Genomic DNA, 24961 nt, shown 5'->3' with positions numbered 1-24961 from the left:
TCAGCAGTATTTCTAGAAAGAGTGGACAAAAGAATGACTTAGTAAGAAAAGTACGGACAGTAATAACATGAAATAAAAACCTCATAACATACGTGACACAGTCAGGCTTATAGGTCAGTATGAGTTGGTGTTTATCGTATTTATTGTTTAAATCCATGGTACTCTCCAAGTCCAAGTCACGCTCTGTTTTCACGATCTTTAGCCACATTCATTCTAAACTCTGACAAGTTTCACGATTCATAATAAAAACGTAATATAGTCTTAAAATCTGGAAAGTGCTGAACCTGGCGCTAATGTTAGAGCTAACCCACAAACCAACCGACAACGGCTTTTAAACAAGTGACACACACACACACACACGTATTTTCACAAGTTACCAGGGCGTCGAATTCCCTTTCTCTCTCTCTCTCTTTGTCTGCTTTTTTTCTCTATTTCTAATAAAACACTAGACTGCTGGAAGAATCTCACAATCCACCGTTTTTCCCACTTTAACTCCAAATCTATTAGATTAAAAGCCTAATTTTCACTTGATTAAAACATAAACAAAAGTTAAAGCTCCGTGTTTCACTGAAACAAAAGCACCTCTTAGATCCATACCTAACTACACCAACACGTCTATATCTTCACGCTGACGTTCAAAAGTTTGCGGTCACTTAGAAAATGTGCTTATTTTTGAAGGAAAAGCTCTTTTTTTCAATGAATATAACATTAAATGAATCATAAATACACTCTATACATTGTTAATGTGGTGAACGACTATTCTAGCTGCAAACGTCTGGTTTTTAATGGAATATGTACATAGGTGTATAGAGGCCCATTTCCTGTTGTGTTTGCTAATGGCGTTAGAAGGCTATTGGATGATTAGAAAACCCATGTGCAATGATGTTAGCACAGCTGGAAACAGTTTTGCTGGTTCTTTGACGAATAAAAGTGTGACTTTTAATGGAAAACACAAAAAAATTGTATAGGTGACCCCAAACTTTTGAACGGTAGAGTATGTGCAAAAAGAGAGTGGGGACAGTGACTGGTTCTAAAAGACAGTAAATGTCGATGATAACGACTCCATCTCTACGATAGCGATCATAAATCCTTTCCCTCCAAATGTGGTCATGTCACTATTGTTTTAAGGTCAACAAAATGTTCATATCCGCTGCTCTTTAAGCATTTCGACTCGTCAGCCCTGTGCACGTACCTGATCAGGTCCCATAGGCATGCGTCCCATCACCATTGGGTTCATACCCATCTGTCCTCCCATCTGGCCCATGTGTCCTCCTCCTCCGCTGGCCGGCATGCCCCCGTTCATCATCATGCCCCCGTACTGGCCTGGATTCCCCTGTTGCCCAAACTGCTGCTGCCCTGGAGGTCCCTGCTGCCCAAACTGCTGCTGAGGGTACGAACTGAAGAAGAAGAGGGAAAAAAGAAGAAGAAGAAGAAGAGTTAAAGTGAACACAGTGAACAGTGAAGAGAAATCTGTGTAATGCAAGTTGTGTGATGTCATACTTGCTACGCGCCATGCCTCCTTGCGACCAGCCTTTCATGTCTGCACCTTGGTACATGGGACCGCCCTGTGGATGCTGTTGCATCATGGGATTCTGAGGCCCCAGGCGGCCTGGCATCATGGCGTTAGGAGGACTGCCGCCTGACGGGCCAAACGAAGGGTCTCCTTGCTGTGCCATTCCTGTGAAGATAAAAGAGCCGGCGTTAACTCACTTTTCCCTTCAAGAGAAATAACATCCATTTTCCTTTGTTCAGTTTGCTCTAATTGTACTTTATTTGAAACGTGAACATTGTTTGGGACTGTTTTTGAGTCAAATTTAGTTGTGCTATGCGTGTGATCCTAAATCCTTGTTAATTGTGTGCTTTTTAAATTGTTTGCTGAGCTGAACTGAACTGCCGCGATAGATTATCAGGGGTGAGTAACACTGCAAAATAACCAGTGTTATTTGGCTTCAGGGCCCCATTAAAAGATCGGGGAGAATAACGTAGTAGTGATGATATCGGGATGGTAGCGCAGACGTTTGGCCCCATGGGCCTGAGCCCCAGGGAGGCCGGTTCAGTTATCCATCCTTGCTGAACTGTACAGAGCTGATAATGAATAATTAATAAACTTACTTTATTATAAAATGTGTAGTGCATTACTCTCAGGTCTCAATAAAGTTCACATAATGTTGATTAAGCCTTTATTTCTCCTCTGTCAGTCAGGTCTGATAGTATTGCTTGACGGAGCCTGTTTTCAGATAAAGCTCACAGAATACAATTTTTTTTTTAAACATAATTTCTGTTTAGAAGCAGAATATAAACATCATCAATGACAAAAATCACCAAATGTAACACACTGCAGCTTTAAATTAACATCCAATAATAAAATTCCTTTCAATAAAAACAAGAGAAAGGCACACAGAAACCTTCTGACAGCTGCTTTGCACAAAAAAACCCTGCAGCACACACATGCAACACCAGGGGGCAGTGCAATAATGGGCACCCGACTGAGTCCACTCACCATAGTTACCGCCATAGCCAAACTGCTGCGGGCCTGGCTGGCCCATGTTGGGTCCTCCCATCGGACTGTCCATGCCTCCAGGAGCTGTGACGTTGGGCGGAGGACTGAAGCCTCCTGCGGCCGCGGCGGCCACCTGCTGCTGGTGCTGCTGCTGCATCAGCATCATCATGCGCTGCCTCCTCATCTGCAGGTTGACCATCTCCCTGCTGCGCTGAGCCATCATCTGAGCATTGAGGAAGCCAGGCTGCAGAAAAACAAGGGCATAAATCAGATCCTTGTGGATGGAAATAATGCTGTTTTTAAACACGACTTTTTTTCCCCATTGCTATGTTAAAACATAGAGTATATACAGAGACTATAAGAATGTGTTATAAATAAATAAATACAATTTCACCAACTATATAAACACACCTGAGCAAAAAGTACTGAAAATGCCTAAAAAAGGATTGAATTTGTGAAATTTGGCTCGTTTTTATGAACAAAAAGAAAAGAACAACTGTCTATTTTGTGAATTCTGCACAATTATTGCTGAAAATGTGATCATAAATTTGACTCAACCACACATAAAAAACTATTTTTTTTTTAATTTGAACACCCAGGATGTCCATATAAGGTGCTGTGTATTATTCCCATGGTAAAATTTATGGGTGCACCTGTAGCACTAAGGGTTAATGAATACACTGTTTAAAATAAACCACAAAGTCTGGTTCTCTCAACAAGTGGAGCAAACTCTTGTTTTTTTAACTAATTTATATTTCATTTCATTCATGAATAGAGGTCAACAGATATGAGTTCTTTCCAATGCCAATTTTTAAAAGTCAGCGCAGCCGATCGCCAAAATATGATGCCAATTTTTAGTTGTCCAATATGTTTGGCCAGTTTCCCTCTTTTCCCCCTGCATCCTCCAAGTATAATAAAAACAAATGAATTAATCGATATTATTAACCATTAACCCTTAGTGCTCTACAGGCGTACACTTGGTAAATTGCCATTGGAATAATAACACAACGCCTAATCTGGACATCCTGGGGGTGTGTGTTCATAGGTCACATCTTCAGGCTTTACAAAATGAATTTCCTGTCTTCTCATGTGTGAGAGCGTAGCAATAATTGTGCAGAAGTCACAAAACAGACCGTTTTTTTAACGTATTGTTGTTCATAAAAACAAGCCAAGTGAACTTTGAACTGTGATGTATTTCCAATATTTCAAAAATTCAGGTGTGAAGTTGGTGAAAATGAAAAGAAAAAAAAAACATAATTTCATCAGATCAATGTGTCTATAGGTTGTACTGAAAAGGACACTCTATATTGCTTCTGACAGCCTGTGTGTATACGTTTTAACACAGTAATGGATAAAAAGCAGCCTAAATGCTCTGTGTTGACGTCAACAGCCTTTATAAAGGGTGACCTTTCAGCAGACAGTCACTCTCACAAACCCTTACATCAGCCACATGGAGTCTGACCTTGTGCACAATAATCTTGTAATATTATGTTACAACTCATTAGGTTTTGTAAATAACAGCTGTGTTTGTGTTACCGCTACACATGGAGCTAACAAGAATCACCGAAACAACTGAGATGATAGAAATTAAAAAGGTTTTGTTTTTTTCGTACCTGTCCTGCCATGCCAGGCTGCATACCAGGCCTCATGCCTGGGTTTCCTCCCTGATTCTCCATCTTGATGCCCATGCCTTGCCGCGTCTGATTCATAAACTGATGATGGGAAAGAAAAGAAACATTAAACAGAAGACAAAGGAACACAGATACAGATAAACCATTGATAAGTCAACAGAGAGTCATCACTTGTGTGCAATGGTAGAGGAAAACAGAAAACTGTGTTGTTGCAGCCTTCTCTCAAACAGAGCTCATCTTCTCCTCCTCGTGATAAACAGCCACATACCAAGAAGACAAACACACAAAATTGCTGGATGTCCTCCATTGCTGCTCTTTGTGTCACATTCTTCTTCTTCTTTGTGGAATTTATTGGCGCGCTGAACTGTGTTGTGCTGGTATGATGTCCCATTATTTACTCGCTGATGCAACCATTATCATGCGGCCCACACGCAGCACCGTTCCAAACCACAATGTGGCAACTGCTCTGGACCACTTAGTGGAGAAGAGGCTACAATAATATTCTAGGAGACTACTAAGGAAATATTCAATTCAAAATTACACTACCGTTCAAAAGTTTGGGGTCACCCATACAATCTTTTTGTGTTTTCCATTAAAAGTCACACTTGTATTCATCAAAAGAGTTACAAAATGAATAGAAAATATAGTAACGACATTGACAAGATTAGAAATAATGATTTTTATTCCAAATAATCATTTTGCCCTTTTATCAAAGAACCAGCAAAACTGTTTTCAGCTGTGCTAACATCATTGCACAAGGTTTTCAAGGGTTTTCTAATCATCCAATAGCCTTCTAACGCTATTAGCAAACACAATGTACCATTAGAACACTGGAAATGGGCCTCTATACTATAGTCGTTTACCACATTAACAATGTATAGGGTATTTCTGATTCATTTAATGTTATATTCATTGGAAAAAAGTGCTTTTCCTTCAAATAAATTGACATTTCTAAGTGAACCCAAACTTTTGAACGGTAGTGTAGATTCTATTTAACCGTTTCCATTGTCCACTATTTATCTATTTGTTTGTTGGTTCCTAGCTATAAGAACTTATTATCCTAAATGGGGTTTATTCCAAACAAACATGGTTAGGTCCCCCCGCGCTCGCTGTCCTCGTACCTGCTGTCCCTGCAGCCTCTGCTGCAGCTGAAGTCTCATGGGCTTGTTGGCACTCATCATCCTTGGCCTCATCATGTTGGCACGAGGGTGTCCCATGCCCCCCATTCCACCCATACCAGGGAAACTGCCGCCTTGTCCCATCTGCGAGAGCATGGGTCCAAACCCGCCCTGCTGGGCCTGACCCTGCATGGGGTTCCCTCCGTAGCCCGACTGCATGGGCATGCTGGGGGGTCCAGGGTAGCCCTGTCCATACAGAGGCTTCTGGTCGAGCACCATGGACGGGTCCTGTCCCGGAAAAGGTTCCAGCTGCTGCTCTCCCCCCTGGGTCTGTGACGCAAATAGGACAAGAGGACGAAAAGAGTAGAGTGTCAAACTTCTCCGTTTTATTGATCACTTTCCAACTGGTTGGCTCTGTAATTGTCTTTTTTCTAAACACCACAGATGGCTTCCTCTGGGCTCATCTGCCTTGAGTGACACAACTCCCTGAACACAGTGAGCCATGACTGAAATATTCAATGCAAAGATGAACTTAATGCACACTTATGAGTCTTTTTTTTGCTTTTTCTTTTACTGGAAATCTAAAAGAGAACACAAGTGGAATCATATTTAATCCACTCCTTTGTCCTCACCTGGCTGACCAGGTCTGGAATGCCCAGGGCTCGGTCGATCTCCTCCAGAGCGATGCCATCTGTGTTATTCAGCAGAGAGTCCAGCTGGTCCAGAAGCGCTCGCTCGTCGCTCTGACCCTCACTGGTAGTTGGAGGCACCAGAAGATCATCCAGGGTGCTGCCAAACTGCCGTCGACTGCACAGAGAAGCTCACCGTTCACTTTCTGAACTCTTAATGGTAGCTAATTAGCTATGAATGAGGGATGAGCACTGTTACCTGTTACCCTCCATGCCCATCATGTTGTCTGGCCAAGAGGGCGACTGGTTGGGCTGACCCTGCTGGCTAAAGGGACCCATACCAGCCATATCAGCAGAGCCTCCTGTAGCACAAACACAACACATATATTCAATTTATAGATCATTCATCATACAGGTAGCACAGGTAACATGTAATACAACAACATTTTGGGGTCACATAGAAATGTCCTTATTTTTGAAGGAAAAGCATTTTCTTTTTCAATGAATATAACATTAAATGAATCATAACTACACTCTATACATTGTTAATGTGGTAAACGACTATTCTAGCTGCAAATGCAAATGTTTTAATGGAATATGTACATAGGTGTATAGAGGCCCATTTCCAGTGTTCTAATGGTACATTGTGTTTGCTAATCGCGTTAGAAGGCTATTGGATGATTAGAAAACCCTTGAAAACTCTTGTGTAATTAAGACAGCACTGTACTGGGTCTGTACTGCCCTCCATCTATTAGTGACCTTCTATATGCTTCTTCGGCAGATCTGTAATTATAAAAAGTTCATCAACAACTGCCAACATTAAAACATACCCATATCCATGAGCTGTTGCTGCAGCATGGACCTGGTGCCCGGTACACTGTTGGAGCGATTGACCATGGGTCCTCCTGACATCATCCCCTTGCCACTGCTGTACTCCATACCCGGACGCATCATGGACGGGTGTCCCGCCGAGCCCACAGGGCTGGCACCGGAGCTTGGCATGCCCCACTCACTGGAGCCTCCCATGGGAGACCTCTGAGGAACCATGCCCCTATTCATCGGTCCTGGTGATGATTGAACACGAGATGAGCACACATTAGTCACAACAAAGCGTTTGAGGGGGGGCATTCCCATTTGCGATTTGGGAATGCATACTAGACCTCAGATTCGGTGTTTTAAAAGTTTATATCATAATGGCAAGCGGGTAACACATACTGTGATGATCACAGTGAGGGGAGGGAGGCAAAAGAAAATGTTTAGAACATAAGCGTCGTCTCACTTGAACACACACCCATATTTCCAGGGAAGCTGTCTGGGCTGCCCATCATCTCCTGCTTGATTAGCATGGTGTGTCGACCTGCTCCTCCAGGACCACCGGGAGGCTTCCCATCCATGGACACGGTCCTCTGGAAGGGTCCCCGAGGGCCAGGACCCATTCCTGGACTCCCTGAAAGCACAAGACTCATTTGTCACCTGGTTTCCTGAATTCCTTAAAAAGTAGATAGAGAATGAAATGTCTGCGTTTCATTAAATATGGAAAAGGCAATGTACGAAAAAGAAATACTTCACTACCCTCTGGCAAAAATTCAGTTCATTCATGGAAAAAATAGTTATGAGTGATAAACTTTTATTCACTTTCTGGACTAATTCACCAATGTGGGCCTGCAAATGATCATTCATTCAAAGAGTAATGGCAATGATACCTTTAAAGCTTTGTATTAAATATAAAAATGTGAATTCTGTAAATAACTGACTGTATTTGATGCAACATTTAGAGAGATAGCTCACACTGATGCCTGATGTTGTTTCACCGGCACTTAGCATTGACATCACCACATTTAAAGTAATTGTCACTTTTTAGAGGCAATGGTCCCCGAACCACTTACCCTGCAGGTTGTCGTCAAGGCAGCCTTGAGGTTTTGTTCCCGTTTCGTTGGCCCCTCCACTTCCAGCCTGATCTGGGTAAAAGTCAGAGCTGGAACCTCTCAGATCTCCCAAGATGGACTCCAGGTTATGTAACTAAACATTAGAAACAATAAAAAAAGAGGCATATATAACTGTAAACTCTGCAAGACCAAATCTCAAAACCACACACTTGCAAATATCCAAATATAAAAATCAATCTTACATCATCTGCTGGTTCCAACTTGATCTTGCTCTCAGGATGCTCGGGTGCAGAGCCAGGCCCTGATCCAGGGCCGTTTCGTGGAGGGCCGCCAGCGGCCCCTGGGGGTCCCTTCCCCTCGAGTTCTTCCAGTTTAGGCTTCACATCCACTGGCTCTTTCGAGTCATCCTTGTTGAGGAGGTAGTGGAGGAGGGCGTGGGTCTTCTCCTTCTTGGGGCTATGCTGCTCCTGTTTAGGCTCTGTGATCGGCCCAGGCCCGGCCCCTGCTCCTCCTGCTCCTACCTCACCAGCTTCCTGGCCTCCAAGTGACACCTTCCCTGTTGCCTCAGCTGTGATTTTAGCTACTTCATCTGGGGTATTGCCATTTTGAAGGAGCTTGTGGAGGATCTTGTGCTTCTCTTGCAACGAGCCTGTGTAGTGAGCAGAGGAAATCGATGTGGACACTCCCCCTGGCCCTGTTACCTGTCCTGAATTGGCACTGGCTGAGGAAGAGGAAGACACCCCAGTGGACGATGGGCTTGTCATGCCTCCACTAGGGTCTTTACTTTCTGCTCCTGTGGCAGAACTGCTGCTTGTTGGTGCAGGTGGTACCGGGGGTCCTGTTGGTCCGCTACCACCTATTCCCAGCTCCTCAGTTGGCGAAGTCAGCAACTGCAGCAGCTTCTTATGACCTTTACTGTCTGGCAACCTCCGAGGAGGATCTGCGCTCGCTGCCCCCGCCTCATTGCTCCCTTCTCCAGCCTCTTTAGTCACTGTGCCTGCCTGACTGTCTGGTCGGTCTCCAGAACTCTCTGCTTGAGGATGCGGATGATGGTGCTGATGGTGCATCGGATGGTGATGGTCACCAGGTCCAGGCCCGAGGCCTCCTGCTGGGCTTTTGGAGCCATCTTGGCCTGGTTTTACAGGTTGACTGAGTTGAGAGGAAGAAGAGGAGTGGATGCTGGGAGAGCTGTCTGGCTTGAGCGCTGGAGAGGGGGACATCAAGGTGGATGGGAGGGAACTCCCTACTCCTTCACTGATGGCTTGTAGGGCATTTAGGGAGCTACTAGAGAAGGTGGTTGTGCTACCTCCACCTCCTCCACCACTGCCAATGCCACTCATAGGGGAGTGTAAGCCTGGAATAAGAATAAAATGAATACAATTGTATAAAAACAAAAAGTCAAATTCCAACGTTCATACATTTCTGGACACTAATTGACTCACCTCCTGGTGAGAACTGGTTGGCACCCATTTTGGGGCTCCCTCGATGCCTGGGTGACATCAGGAGGCCCTGCTGAGGGCCGCCCATTCTGGGGCTCCCTGAAGGGCTGTTCATGCCACTGAGCCCAAACCCACCGCTGCTCTGAAACGGGGGCTGCTGCGGATGCTGCTGCGGGTGTTGCTGCGGATGCGGATGCTGCTGTGGGTGCTGCTGCGGATGCGGGTGCTGCTGCGGATGCGGGTGCTGCTGCGGGTGCTGCTGCGGGTGCTGCTGCATGCCTTGGCCCGGATGATTCATGGGACCCATCTGATTCATGTGCCCCACCTGATTCATCTGGCCCATCTGATTCATCGGCATCATGCGGTTGCCCATACTTCCGCCTCCACCTCCGCCACTGCCTCCGTACATGGAGCCGCCTCCCATTGGACCCATGTGGCCCATGTGGCCCTGCTCATTCGTACCATATCCCCTGTTCATGCCGCCCAGGCCCATCCCCCCACCACTGTTCATGTTCATTTGGGCATTGGGGTTGGGGCCTCCCACACCCTGTTGTCTCATCGTGTTCGGCATCATGCTTCCACCCTGAGACGAGCGGTAACCATTTGGTTCTCTGTGTGGAAGGAGGCAAAAACAAGCACAAGGTTTGAAAATGTAACTTTATCTCAGACTGCAACAGTTCTCATACTATACAGGAGGCTTGAAGTAAACATATTATACCCTATTTCTCCAAGTTAACCTAGTTCCCTGGTGTCCTAATGAACATGTCTGTGACATGCTTTGGTCAAAATACCTTAAGGAAGAAGAACCATAGCAGTTCAATCACTCAACTGCTACTACAATCAGTGCCTGTCTCTTTAAATGCAAATGAGACACAGGAAACTACGTCGGCGTCACTGAGGCTCCAGCAGCTAACAGCAGTTAGCATTTGGAAAAGCCATCATTTCCGCACATTGCCGTCATATATAAAATGTATCCACTGGACACGTAAATCCTCTAAGGCTGGAAGTTTGTGTAGAACTCTGTGCTGCACTGTGCAGTCAAGAATAGAACACTTTGTGGACTTCCGCTCTTCAGGATGAGTGCAGAAGTCAACATTGCATGTTTTAGCTCCTGTACTTGAGGTGGACCACAAAAACATGAGTTTTTTACACTTTGCTGACTCATAGGGCCGCCAGAGTCCAAAATATAAGTATTAAAATGATTAAAACTTTGATTTTGCTTCCTTTTTGTTTTCCTTTATATTCCCTTGGTACAGGGCTGTACAAATCATTGAGGTTTACCCCAAACATTTTTGTTTATTAAGTTCTTGATCAATTGTACATCTGCAGTGTGAGTTATAAATGTGAAGTAAGATATGTTTTATCACTGTCTGTATGGACCTGAAAATCATAAGAAAAAAAAAGAAGTTGATTTTGCATAATGTGGCCCCTTTAATATAAATGCAACCAAAAAAAAGAAGTCCTGTATAGATTCGTCTTACTATTCCTAGTAATAAAAGCATAAAAGCTACATCAGCGTCTACTTCAGCTATTCATGCTGCATGAATGCCTCGGCTGCCTCGCGTAGATCAGCTGGAAGTGCTTATTATCTGTCAATACAGTTGCATGACATCGTTTTTCAATGCCTGTTTTCACTCGTTCTGACCTCTGTAGTAAATGAGTGGAGATGAAGCCTTGCGGCTCGTTGTTCATGGGATGGCGGTACAGCTTGCTCTTGGTCTGGGCTGTGACCGGAGTGCCGTCGGATAGTGAGAAGCGGTACAAGGGCGTCTCGGCATGACCCTGCAGGAAGGCTGTGGAAACACCAGATTAAGGCAAAGCGAGAGAGGTTTTATTTATAGAGCAAGGCAGCTTCAACATTTAAAAAAAGAACAGTGACAGAATTCACACAAAAATTAAACATTTTAAAGGTACAATCCTAACAAGTTGAAGTTGAAGATGAAGTGTTCAATCACACAATCAGTGTCCATGGATGCCCCCATTTTGGACCACCATGTTTTTACAATAATAAAGTATAAGTAAATGTATCTGATAGCAAAGGCTCATCAATCACTGTCTCTATGTTAAAACCAAACCAGTGATTACAAAAGGGAATCAATGTTGTACAGCTCAGGCATTCATATTCATGAGATCGATACTGGTGCTGTGTGTGTTTATGTATTTTAAGCAGCAGGTTCTAATTGAAATTCCGTATATAAGTAGCCACAACAAATAAAAAAAACAAACAAACATTTTCAGTCAGACTATACTAATCATCATAGCTGCATTTGTTTCCCCGATTGTTCGATAAAAGGCTGAATAAAGTGATTGATCGCAGGCATCCGTGTGTTTGTGTGTGTGTGTGAGACGCACCCTCATGGTAGTGGCGTTTGTGTGACCATGGCTGCCCGTCACTGTGCTGCAGGAACATTTGAATACAACGTCTCAACAAATCCTCCCAGCCCGGACGCATCGATGCTCGCAGGGAGTTCTGATCGATCTGGATCAGTTTACCTGCAGGGGAGGACAGAGGGAGGGCAGGAGCAGAGGATGAGTCAAACCTGACCATGGATGAAAGAAAGAAAGAAAGAAAGAAAGAAAGAAAGAAAGAAAGAAAGAAAGAAAGAAAGAAAGAAAGAAAGAAAGAAAGAAAGAAAGAAAGAAAGAAAGAAAGAAAGAAAGAATGCAGCACCGTACCTGAGAGCTCATGCCGGGTATTGAAACTTTCTGTCCTCTCCATGGCTGTGACTCGACGGGCCACACAGATCATACATGACTGTAGGTCTGCACACGAGAGTGAGAGATTAATGCACAGCACGTGATTCTAAGACAAATAGATGCAAAACATGTATGTAATCAATATATCATTTGTGCCAATAATCCTAAGGCAGCAGTTGTTAGCTATTTAACCAATTTAATTCAGTTCAACCTTTTTGTTTTGTATCATAAAACATGCTTTGTATTTGTAAAACACAAAATGCTCCAAAATGATAGAATGTGAGGAAATAAATGGAGATTAAATTCAAGCAAACTATTTAATCGACTTCTTCTAACTGACAAAGATTTGAAGTAAGGGTGAATTCCAATTCCTTGTTTAACCCTCAATCTCAAAAATTCACACTCCCGCTAGTGCAAGTGCTGTCGAGGGGGCAAGTTTAAGGGCTGTATCGCCCTCAATATTGAGATATTGTTGGGCAATATTGGGAGCAAGGGCTACCCAGAATACATTGCGTGTTTTGACATAACAAAGATGGCGCAGAAAGCAGCAAAACGAGTACACTACAAATTAAGTATTTTCTTTGTTCATAGAGATATAAAAATTATTAAAACCATTGTATTATCTTAGTTTAGGCCCATATTATGGATTACTTACGTCATTGTTGCGTAACATTTATTTTTTTATGTTACGATCTTTTGTCAATAGCCGGCACGGACAATCGATCGTTTGCTATCGTGTACTTTTCAATAAGCCGTGGTGTGTGGTAACTGTCAGCTGAATATGTCCGTGGTTGTGGTATTTGTGAGTATCATCTTATAGCTAACTGATTATTACGGTATTATTTTTTTCCAACCTAATAACTTGACTGACAAATGGATCGTAATAAGTAATCGTGACGTAAAGGAGTTGACAGACTGGACGCAGCTTTCGCGTTATTCTCCCCCCCACAGTCTGAAGACGTATCTGCATTCAAGGAGTGTCCCATTTTTTTAGTGACAAAATAACCCTCAACACTTGGTCTTGAGGGCCAGTTAAGATTAAGGGTTGAGCTTGAGGGTTAAGATTGAGGGTTAAGATAGGAATTGGAATTGGCCCTCAGTGTTATAGTATAAAGTGGATTCTTTCAAAGTGAGGTTTATGTATTAAAAATGAGTTGCATGTCGACGTAAATATGTGATGTGATGACAATATTCTGCTCATACATCCATAAACACACAAGTCTTACATGTATTTTGTCTTGAGAGAAGACGGAGACACTTTACTCCTTCACAGTAGCTGAAGGTCTAACACAAAATAACACAAACTATGTGCTTATTTGAATTTGTGTTGATGCCAACATACCTTCCCCCTCCTCAATCATGGCCTTGGGCTGCGTAAGAGCAAAACACTGCATGGTCTCGTAGCGCGGCCCTGCTGGCCCCTCCTCCATGGGGCCATGGACATGGCCAAATTTAACCAACATCCGGCAAGTGAAGGTGTGACTCTTCTGTCGGGCTGCCTCACTTCCCCACGACACCCCATTTACTTTAAAAGAAGACACAAACAAACGCATCATGGTGAAAAAAAATGTCACGAGAGGGAGTGGAATTGAATGAGCACGAAGCTCCTGGGACCGGAAAACCACAGGCAACTATAAATGGATTGTCTGTAATCAAATATCACAAACAGTTCACACCCCATCCCGCGAAAGAAACACACACAAACACACACACACACACACCAATCAAAACAAACAAACCAAACCGCAACATGAATTCTCCTTCCTTAAAATTGAGAAAGCAGGAGCCTCTCGTGCTGTTCGGGCGACCTGGCTAAATGGACCATAGGATTAATGTAGCCAAGGTGTCGATTTCCAATATCGCTCCCCTCTCAGTGTGCTCTATTGCAGGCAGAGGCCAGGGACACTCAGCCATCTATCCTCATTTGGACCCTGACTCCTCATCACAGCACATACACACATTAAGAAAGGGTCACCTTCACAGGAGGGTGGGAGGAAGAGGGGAAGGGGGAAACGGTGAGGGAAACATCCAACTGTCTTCCAAGGTGTGTGTGAAGCCTTGAGTTGGCCTTGTGAAGGGTTGTAGCCTTGATTATGCTCGCACGTTGTTCGTTGCATTATATATATAAAACAAAAATATGTGCCGACATCATTATCCAACATGGCACCACACGCTGTATCTATATACGACTTTAGCAGAGTTGTTAACAAAGTTTTGTTTGTTTTGTTGAGTGGTGCCTTTCTATCAATAAGTAATACAGAACACGTGCTATGAACTCTCAAAACGAACGACAGTAGAGATGGTGTGAGTAAAGTACGCTGCCTCGCAACAGTACACACTAAGAAATCAAAGTACGAGTACCTGTACCTAAAAAGGTACAAATGCTTTGTCGCTCCAGTTGTACCCTATCAGGGTACAGGCACTGTACTGGTCTGTGCCTCTAAAGAAACATTTCTGCACCCCTAGTGACAAAAATGTACCTGTACACACTGAGAAAGGTATAGTGCTTGTACCCTGTACAACTGGAGCGACAGCAAAAGGTACAGTCTCGTTCTTTATTGATTTATTAGTGTGTAGTAAACAAAAACTTTCCCTACGGCAAAAAACATTGTCTTTTTGTAACGTGGTAGCAATCTCCTTACATGAATTTAAAGCCGTTTGACTGTCTCGGTGCTCTCGGACAGAAGAGTCATACACATGCTTGTACAAGCGGACCTGCTCAGCCAGCCTTCCACTAAAAATTAAGAATTGGCGCACACCGCAGTCGAAAAAAGTTACACAATATCACGCCCTAGCGCCGCAACACCTTTTGGAGCTCAAGCGCCCGGTCCGACACAGGATATGACGTCATTTTTGTTGCACGCTCGGCACACTACGGCGACCATAAACCAAGCGTGAGAGGCCAAGAGAGCGAGGTGGTAGTACGGACGATGGTGGCAGTGGTGGAGGAACGGAGGGGCAAAGTGATAGTGAGAGGTGATTTAACAAGGCCTTGGTTTTCCTCTCCTCCACAGAGAAAATGCAGCAGAGTCCCCGGGGGCCAACATCTCCCCTCAGACACAATTAGCCAACAGTGAGGCAAGACAGAGACACCGGGCAGCAACAAAAGCTCGCTCCAGGGTTTGTGAGGGGAGCGAGTGTCTGCTCCTGGAACTGTATGTGTGTGTGTGTGTGTTTAAGCGTAGCTGGCGTGGTCAGCGGTCATCCCGCAGGAATGTGCAGCGAGAGCGTATTTCATTCACGGCTCGGAAAGATAATGAGGGGGAAGAGGAGCAGAGCAAGACACAATGAGGAGTGGGAGAGCAGAGAGGAGCAGGGGCGAGACACACAAGAGCACGGAATCTCGTCCGAGTACGGCAGCCATATTAAGTATGAATGAACGAATGAGGGGGAAAAAGTAGATAAAAGACGGGGCATTAAAGGATAAAGGGAGTGAGCGGATAAAGGAGCATGCAGTGAGGAAGAGGAGGGATAAGTGAGAGAGTGTGTCAATGACATGTCGGAGCCGGCTCTGCTTAGGAACATTACTGCAGAGTTAATCAAGTAGCAGGTTCAGTCGAGCACACATATCCATAATTAATCAGCTTTATAAATAGGGCTCTGTGCTCATGCTCACGAATCTACACACACACATGCACAGCATCTTCAAAAAATTCTGACACAGGCATGTAAACAGCACACATGCAAACATGCAGTGAATTAAGCAAGAGATAAAATGTGGAGGTGCATTATTCAGTGGTGAGTCGTTTCCAGATGGCTGCCATAGGGTCTGAAAAGAGCTCGGGCCTGTTTTACACTGTCTGGACCACTGAGTGTGACTGACAGCTGCGCCGCGCTCTGCCTGCTTAGCACCAAGTGGGTGGGTACTTCTGTGCACATGAGTATTTTGTCAGGTGTGTGTGTGTGTGTGTGTGTGTGTGTGTGTGTGTGTCTTTCTGAAAAGCTCTCATGCACATGAACAGACTTCCCAGGAGCTCCTCGTTACATCGAGAACAGAAGAGCGTGAATGAATGGATAAATAACAAAGCAACTTTACGTTGATGTACACGCGTTAAAGTTTGTTCTACACTACCGTTCAAAAGTCCGGGGTCACCTATACAGTTTTTTGTGGGTGTTTCCCATTAAAAGTCACACTTTTATTCATCCAAAGATGTGCACAATTAATAGAAAACAACCAGCAAAACTGTTTTCAGCTGTGCCAACATCATTGCACAAGGGTTTTCTCATCAGCCAATAGCCTTCTAACGCAATTAGCAAACACAAAGTAACATTTAAACACTGGAAATGGGCCTCTATACACCTATGTACATATTCCATTAAAAAACAGACGTTTGCAGCTGGAATAGTCGTTTACCACATTAACAATGTATAGAGTGCATTTCTGATTCATTTAATGTTATATTCATTAAAAAAAAGTGTTTTTCCTTCAAAAATAAGGACATTTTTAAGTGACCCCAAACTTTTGAACGGTAGTGTATACCCAAAGGATGTCAAGTAGAGTTTGTCTGGGAGCAGATGTGCAGCATCCCTCTGTGAATGAATGAATGAGTGCGTGTGTGTGCTGCTCACTGTTGGTCTTGGGCAGGTTCTTGTGGAACTCCTCCCTGTCGTCCTCGTGGAGAATGTTGTACACACTGGTGTTGATGAGCTCCTCCTGTTTGTACTGCAGGTACTGCGTCACGTTGTCCGACACGAACACGATGCTGCCCTCCCGGTTCACAACAAAGAGGAAGCCGTCCAGCGCCTGAGAGCAGAAAGAGCCAAAGAATGTTCACCCACTGGCCGATTAAAATGAAATAGATGAAATAAAATTGTCCCTTTTATAGGGAGCCGGGCTCACCTGCAGCAGCAGCGGCCCCAGGTGGTCCTTGTCGATGACCCCCTGACCTGTCGACGACACGTCTGACTTCTGCACGTCGTCATCGTTGGACGAAGCTTTTCCTGCAGCAGAGAAAAAGGCAGACCAGAAAGAAGAAGAAGAAGAAAATAAGAGCGTCAAAAACACAGCCACTTCTAGCCCGGCTGCCTTCAAAGAAAAAAGAACAAAAAAAAAAAGGGCAAAGAGAAAATACAAGGTGAGAGCAACAATACCTGAAACCTGAGGAAACGGCCACGGATTCACTACTGTAAACCCACCAGCAGGGGGCAGCGTTTCTCAATCTACACTTATCCTCTTTTTTTTTTTTTTTTGGATTTGAAAACTACAGGTGAGGAGGGAGACAGACGGAGGCAGGCTTCTCTGAGGAGCCCGTCAGGAGGAGTAGAGGGCTGGGTGCATGTGGAGCAGGTAGCTGCCGTCCTCATGCTTTATATTCAGTGTCAGACTCTGAGGGACTGTCTGGTAGGCTGGGGCTGAGAGAGAGAGAACACGCGCACACGCGGGGAGAGAGCTGGAGATGTTCTGGAAGCTGTAAATGGTGCAGAGGGGGGCAAAAAGCTGAGGCTACCTGAATGAACGGAGGTGCTGATGGGGTTGATGGAGGGAAAGATGGACGGATAAAGAAAGACAGAGACAGGTCAATGTGGACAAAGATGATACAGAGGGTGGAGAATGTCTTGTGTTTGGGCTGTTGAGATAAAACAGGGACTGGTCTGTGAGAGAGAGAGGGAGAGGGAGAGAGGCGGTGGATGCTCAGCTACAGGAATCATTCTATGTGATTAGCTCCCAGGGGGAATGGATACCCACACAAAGAAAACAGCCATTGCTGCTGCTGCTGCTGCTGCTGCTGCTGCTGCTGCTGCTGCTGCTGCCTACAGCCAGGCTCTGTGAAGTTAGGAAGAGAAGAAGGACTGAAAGAAGGAGAGAGATGAAAAGGAAAGAGAACGAAACATAAACAGAGTGTGAGAGAGAGAGAGAAAGAGAGGGAAGCTGCGCTCTATCAGTTCACTCAATACCTTAAAGATGCTTGGGGGCAAACCTGGAGATGGTGCAATTCATTGTGCTGCGATACAGATGAGACATGTGTGTGTTGGGGGGTGGGGGGGAAGTAAAGGAGGAGGAGGAGGAGGAGGAGGAGGATGGGAGAGCAGGGTGCCTTAAATCAATGTGAAATGAAGAACAGGGACGGTTTTGTAGGGAAAAGTACAAAATGAAGACAGGCGACGGCAAACTGAAAGTGAAATGGAGAGAAGAGGAACAGGTAGAGAGCAAGAGCGACGAGCCTAAATGCCTGTGTCATTATGTCTTCACTTCCTGTAACTATGGCAACCTGTCAGCAGCCAATCGCGGCCAGCTGTAGCCTCTTCCCCTTCCTGTCGAGGTGGCAGACACCGACTGAGCCAAGCAGAAACACCAGAGCAAAAATTCACTGCTGACTCTCTCTCACCCCTGCACCAATAATCCCCTGAAAATCACCTTCACTCTCACCTTGAACGGAGACAATTTCAACTAAATCTGGAAGTAAGAATTAAAAAAAAAAAAAAAAAAAAAAAAAAAGTAGTAAATTCTGCATTGGCGGTGCATGTGCGCAGCAAACGTGTCAGTCTGCAGCTTTTTGAGCAGCTCACTGCAGGAACAACTGCTGCATAATGCAGACAGAAGAACCACAACAGCAGCAGCTGTAACAGAACTGATAATTTGGCAGTTCAGCAGAATGGATAGGCATGTCATTACCTGCAAACGTCCAATTAAACAGCCCCTGGTGAAGCCAGGATGCAGCTGGCCATGCACGCAACACACACACACACACACACACACACACACACACACACTCACTCTCACATACACACACACACGACAGCTTCACAAAGCATTGCCAATGTTTCCTCCCAAACATAAACAGTTGAGGCTGTGAAATTTGTGAGAGATGAATGACTGATTCGTCCTTGCACCTGGGCTCTGAAGCATGTGTGCGAGTATGTGTGTGTGTGTGTGTGAGAGTGTGTGTGTGTGTGTGTGTGTGTGTGTGTGTGTGTGTGTGTGTGTGCGTCTGCTAACCCAACGTCACATTTCCTACACGCCGCTCTTAACGGTCCATCTGACTCGTGGTCCAGCTGTCTGGCTGCAGCCTTCAGGATTTCAGACAACTGTGTCCACTCACCCTGCTCTTTGATCTGACGGATCTGGCGCACGGTCTCTTTGAGGATGGCACATTTGTCTGGTTTGACGTTGAAGCTGTCGATGTCGCTGAGGTTGGCAGAGATCAGCTCCGCCAGCTCCTCGATGTATTTGCTCTCCTGCTCCCGACGCTTCCTGTCACACCTGCGTGGGGCCAACAAGCGGGAGATTAAAGCCGAGCTAACGATTCCTCTGACACCCATGCAAATTCAGTCAGTGATGATTTTATAAGTGAAAACAATAAAAAAAAAAGCAGGTTTGAAAGGAACACGGCCATTTGCTGCACTTTGGGCACAGTGAACCGCAGAATGCACCCAAAAGAAAGAGATTTTACTATTTTGTGACGGCTGCATCGAATCATACTAAAACTAGCTTGCTGCGTGATACATGTTAGAGGAATAGTTGCTTTCTTGCAGAGAGTTAGATGAGAAGACTGATATGACTCAAATTTGAACATCGCAGCCAAATTAGCTCAAAGAAACTGCTGAGAAATGTTTGTCTACGGGGGTTAAGATAGATAAATAGACAGACAGACAGACAGACAGAAAACTATTAATCGAGAAAATAATCGTCAGATTAATTGATTAGGAAAATAATAGTTAGTTGCAGCTCTAGTTGATAGGTGTATTTTTTTCACCTCAGACAGAGCCAGGCTACCTAATATTAAGGATGCACGATATTGGAAATTGGGAAAAACTACCGTTCAGAAGTTTGCAATTTTTTTGTGTTTTCCATTAAAGAGATGGTTGCTGGAAATTGGCCTCTATACACCTATGTACATATTCCATTAAAAACCAGACATTTGCAGCTAGAATAGTCGTTTAGCACATTTACAATGTATAGAGTGTATTTCTGATTCATTGAAAAAAAAAGTGTTTTTTCTTAAAAATAAGGACATTTCTAAGTGACCCCAAACTTTTGAACGGTAGTGTATATCGGGAGTGTTTGTGGCTGTTTTTCCCTGTGCCCGACTGCAGAGGTAATTTAGTCTCTTCTGTAGGGAATTAAACATAATATTTTGCCGACATAGAAGTCAATGAGCCTATTTAACCTACTGTTGTAGTTTCTTCTCTCTAGTATCTTCCTTGTGTTTGCCGATGTCTGATAATATGTTTCAAAGCCAATATCCGAACTAACCATCTGCTGCCTCCAGCTTCATTTACACAGACACAGAGAGCTGTATAAATATTCTCAACTCCTCTATTCTTTGCATTTAAGTGAATATGTACTGTATGTGTGCATTTCCCAAAATGTTTTATAAATGATTGCACATACCCTCTATGCTTCTTTGCATATCGTTCTCTATCCAACTGGGGCATGAACATCGTCTCTGTGGTCTAGTTTGAAGTCAGTGTGCAAATTGCATTTTCCCTTTCATTTTTGAAGACAGTGTAGTTCTTACTCATCAGAGCATACATCAACAAAAGGAAGCGCATGACCATGGCTACAGAAAACACTGACCCAGTAGCCCACTTTTCTCTTGTGCTCATCAGATTCACTCACCCCAGACCAGGCGTTTCGCAAGTGGAGAGCTTGCGTTTCCGATTCTCTGAACTTAGAGGCTCCATGGAGTTCTCCCCCAGTCCACTCATTGTGCACACATATCAGCACCTGGAGTGGAAGAAAACACACAAGGTGTAAATAAGGATTTAATACAAACAGAGTGGACGATTACGTCCCCTTTAAGCCCTCTTTGCCTACCATACAGGTAATTGCAAAACATGGAAACTTCCTTCAGCAACCAAACTAAAAGGCGGGTCGTAAAACGTGGATCCAGTGCAAAACAACACACAGCAGGGTTAAAAATACGCTTACATCATGCAAATCTGACTCTCCTGGCAGAATCTGACAAAACAGAAATGTGTCTCGTCCATCTCCTACTCCTCCTCCTACACTTTGGGTAAAACCAGAGTAAGCATGTGAGGTTGCATTTTGTTTGTGTGTGTGTGTGTGTGTGTGTGGGCATGTACGAGTTCATTACTGAGCATCCACACACACACACACACACACACAGGATTAGCAGTATCTCTGATGATAAGCCACACTGCACAGCTAACCCTGTTAGACAGACGTCTGTCTCCCATAATGCATCACATTTCGTCTCCAGGAAATGAGCTGATAGAGGCTGTGGGGAAGAGAGGCAATTGGGACGAAGGGAGGAGGAGGAGGAGGAGGAGGAGGAGGAGGAAGGGAAGGTAATAGAGGGAAGGAACGGAAGGAATAAGGGGAGGGAGGGAGGGAGAAACTGGTGTTGTGGAGTGAGCTGCGATTGGTCAATTTCTTTGCCACGGTGACAGCAGCCAACACAGGGGAAAGGTAGGAGGGAGGGAGCGAGGGAAGTAAGAGAGAATGGAGGGGAGGGGGAGAAAAGTAAATGGCAGGGAGAGAGAGCACAAATATAGTGGGAGACTAAGGGATCTAAAGAGAAAAATGCAGAGAAAGAAAAAAATGGGAGGCAGAGGCAGGCATGAAAGCGTGTCAGAGAGACGGGAGGTACAAGGAACAGGTGAGAGGAGGAGGAAGAATTAGAGGGGATGTAAGGTTCATACACACCGCGCGTCAGGTGTGGATTGCGGAGGCATGTGTGGCACATGGAGTGGGGCTGAAAGCCTCCAGTCAGTATCCCCCCCCCCCCCTTAACCTTCACAGCCAAAGCAGCCTTTTCATTGCATTGATTACATGGTTATCCTCTGACCAGAGCGCTGCCGCTCCTGCATAGCAAATCAGGCCAATGGCAGCAGAGAGAGAGAGAGAGAGAGAGAGAGAGAGAGAGAGAGAGAGAGAGAGAGAGAGAGAGAGAGAGAGAGAGAGAGAGAGAGAGAGAGAGAGAGAGATGTCTGCCCGTTATTTAATCACCACGCACCATCATTTGGGGCTCCTTCATATGGGATCCATGGAAATGTCTGATTGCATGTATGTGTATGTGCGTCTTCGATCACGTCCGCCTAAAAACAAGCGGTTAACAGACACCTTTTTTTTTTTTTTTTTATCAAGGGAGAATCGATGTTTTTCAAAAACCAGGTGAAACACATGTGTATTCCCTCCCCTGCAAGACAACAATGGGGGAATACTCATAAGAGTTCTTCTAAAAAGCAAGAGATGCTCTGAAGATGTGTTGATCCTTTATTTTTTTTTCAATCCCTCCTGCTTTGACTTTCTTTCAAATTCCTTTTAATCCCTCCCTGGAGTCCCTCTCATCTGACTGTCTGTCTGACTGTCTCGTTGCCTTTGTCTGATTGCCTACCTGCATTTTGCCTCGCCTCTATCCTCCCTTTGTGCCCCGTTTACCTGCTGCCCCTCAGCTTCTCATCATTAGACAACCCCCCCCCCCCCCCACACACACACACACACACACACACACACACACACACACACACACACACACACACACACACACACACACACACACACACACACACACACACACACACACACACACACACACACACACACACACACACACACACACACACACACACACACACACACGCTGCCGTCTGATGAAGCTGACCACGAGGGAGGCGCAAAGTCGAACGGCTCAGAACTTAAAGAGTCAAAAGCGATGTGTTTTCGAGTGAAACTCCATCTTTGCTCCGCCGCCGATCAAGCCTGCCCACCTATTGATGGAGTTCTCAAAGGGGGGGGGGGGGGAATTGCTCTAATTGTGGAGTGAATGAGGCGGCCCGAGAGAATGGTTGATTAGGAGGCTGCTGAATGCCCCAGGGAAATGGGTCACCTCCAGCCTGGCGCACGCCGCCCGCTTTTCCACTGCAGGGAGAAAGTCAATTACACGCCACAGGCAGTGGGGCCTGGTGGCACAGAGGCAGCGGGGGCTTGGTTGGGGGGGGGGGGGGATGAGGAACGTAACGAGGGAAATGGGAGGTGGTAATGGCAGCGTGGAGGGTGGTGAGAGGAGAGCTGGGCATGAAGATGAGCTGAGACTTAGATGAAGTAGAGGAAAGGTGCTGAAAATATTTCCTGAATTATTTCCAATAAGTGACCTCATGTTTACACGATTCCCCATTGTTAAAATGAGGCTCTAAAGTAACGCTAAACTTTAAAAACGATGCACACATACGCAGTAACACAGGTACGCTGGTTATTTGTAGCGCTGCTCTTTTCGTTTAATAAACAGATCACTCCAGTTCAACTGTAGGCACGCTAGCGGCGCTAAAGGAGCTAACGCAACTAAGGGAGCAAACTGGTAAACGGTGCCTGGACTCCGGTGCTGCGGCACGTAAACATGACGTCACGCGGGTCTCTTTCCGATCAGTCGTCATGGAAACGCGCCATGCATTAACGTTGACGCCGTTAATGTGCCCAGCACTGAATATAACCTTTAAGCATTATGTAAAGTCAGTAATGTAAGACGAGACATAGCCTCAATATAAAATGTTAAACTTTTACGACCATGGAATATTACTAGGGCTAGGCAACAAGGGTTGCGTTAACATTGATGCACGTTAATGCATGATGCGTTTCCATGGCGACTGACCGGAAAAAGACACGGGAGACGTCATGTTTGCGTGACGTCATGTTTACGTGACTTCCGATTGTTAAAATGAGTCTCTAAAGTAACGCTAAACTTTAAAATCAGAAGCACACATATGCAGTAACACAGGTGCGATGGTTATTTGTAGCGCTGCTCTTTTCGTTGAATGAACAGATCGCTCGATTCGACTGTAGGTACGCTAACTGCGCTAAAGGAGCTAACGGAGCAAGCTGGTAAACGTTGACGCCGTTAATGTGCCCAGTACTGAACAAAACCTAGGGCTAGGCAACATGGCAACATGTTTGTAATCACCCGATATTGATAATTATTGAGATAAAATCTTAATGTACAAAAAAAAACATTTTACATATCTGAGGCGAAGTATTTAAATTTGGCAAAGTTGTCTCTCCGGTATGGTTGGATTACCTGTCCCTTACCTTACCGTTCCTATTTTATCCTCAGGATATTACAGCTGTCACAGGCAGGATTGATACCACTGAAGGGCTGTGTATGCGTAGTAGAAGCGACATGAGCGCCCTCTCTGGTCTGGAGGTGCAAAAGTCTGGTTTTCTCGCAGATCACTTGATTTTCATTATGATGAAATGTTAATTATTAATCAAAAAGGATAAATTACACTGCCCACCCCAAAGTTAAATGACCAAATTGACAGTTTTGGACAGTTTGATTCATCTGTTTAAAGCATAGTATTCATAGTATGATGATAGTTCTACAGTTCGTTTCAGCATGAGCTGCTAAAATTGACAAAGTGCAAAAGGCACTTCTCTAATCACTTCATATTGGCTGTATGTTATGTCTAATATGTCTATAGATTGAATTATATAATAGAAAAATGCTTTAAAGGCATTAATTGGGCAGTGAAAAGCAGGAAATCAGTCTCCTTCTCTTCTGCTGAGAGTTACAGGTGACTGAAGCAGTGAAGGTAAGCAGCACTGAACTTTCACGCACAACAAAAGGAAAAGGTTTGACCTGGCTGTCAACCCTGATCTTGACCCGAGTGATTTTAGGGGGTCACTTCCCTCATGCTGACAGTTGACCCACATATTTTCCAGGTCATTAGACGAGTTTGAAAGGAGGACGACACAGGTCATCGCTGCTATGGCATCACCTGGGGTGAAAGTCTAAACTCCTGAGGTCTGCTACGGGACAGCGAACTCGCACACTTACTCTCATACACTCTGACATCATTACATGTCATTGTCCTGGTTCTTTCTCTCCCTAGTTTGTGTATTTCCTTCCTTTCCTCTCTCTTTGTCTCTGTGTGCTCATCTTCGAGGTTGCAGGATCCAGATCCAGTTTCGAGGCTACTACTATTATTATTATCATTATTGTTATCATACATGTCATCACCATTATTATGCTATAATTAAAAGTCAATATCAGTATAATTTTTATCAACATTTTGCGTTATTTAAATATTCAAATACAATTGAATTGAATATACAGTATCTACATGCAAGTATTTCCCTTTGTCCAACTGCAGAGGTCATTTTG

General features: G+C 44.7%; 1 protein-coding gene across 1 annotated transcript; it reads right to left on the bottom strand.

Annotated features, from left to right (window-relative positions):
- LOC310931789 (nuclear receptor coactivator 3-like) lies at positions 1-20549 on the bottom strand (the record flags this gene model as incomplete). Its single annotated transcript, XM_083895018.1, has 21 exons — positions 1-12; positions 1193-1397; positions 1501-1678; positions 2501-2744; positions 4114-4212; positions 5253-5579; positions 5882-6056; positions 6138-6240; positions 6709-6942; positions 7158-7325; positions 7765-7897; positions 8007-9118; positions 9207-9814; positions 10849-10996; positions 11556-11696; positions 11880-11966; positions 13243-13425; positions 16470-16644; positions 16741-16841; positions 18941-19101; positions 20461-20549. The coding sequence occupies 21 exons, from the start codon at positions 20547-20549 to the stop codon at positions 1-3; spliced, it is 4683 nt and encodes a 1560-aa protein (XP_083751144.1).
- Positions 20550-24961: the final 4412 nt, after the last annotated feature.

Source organism: Microchirus variegatus (genome assembly GCF_963457635.1).
Source record: "Microchirus variegatus genome assembly, chromosome: 9".
In the NCBI taxonomy this organism is placed as follows: domain Eukaryota; kingdom Metazoa; phylum Chordata; class Actinopteri; order Pleuronectiformes; family Soleidae; genus Microchirus; species Microchirus variegatus.
Note: the sequence above shows the minus strand (reverse complement) of the source record. Positions and strands in the feature narration are given on the sequence as shown.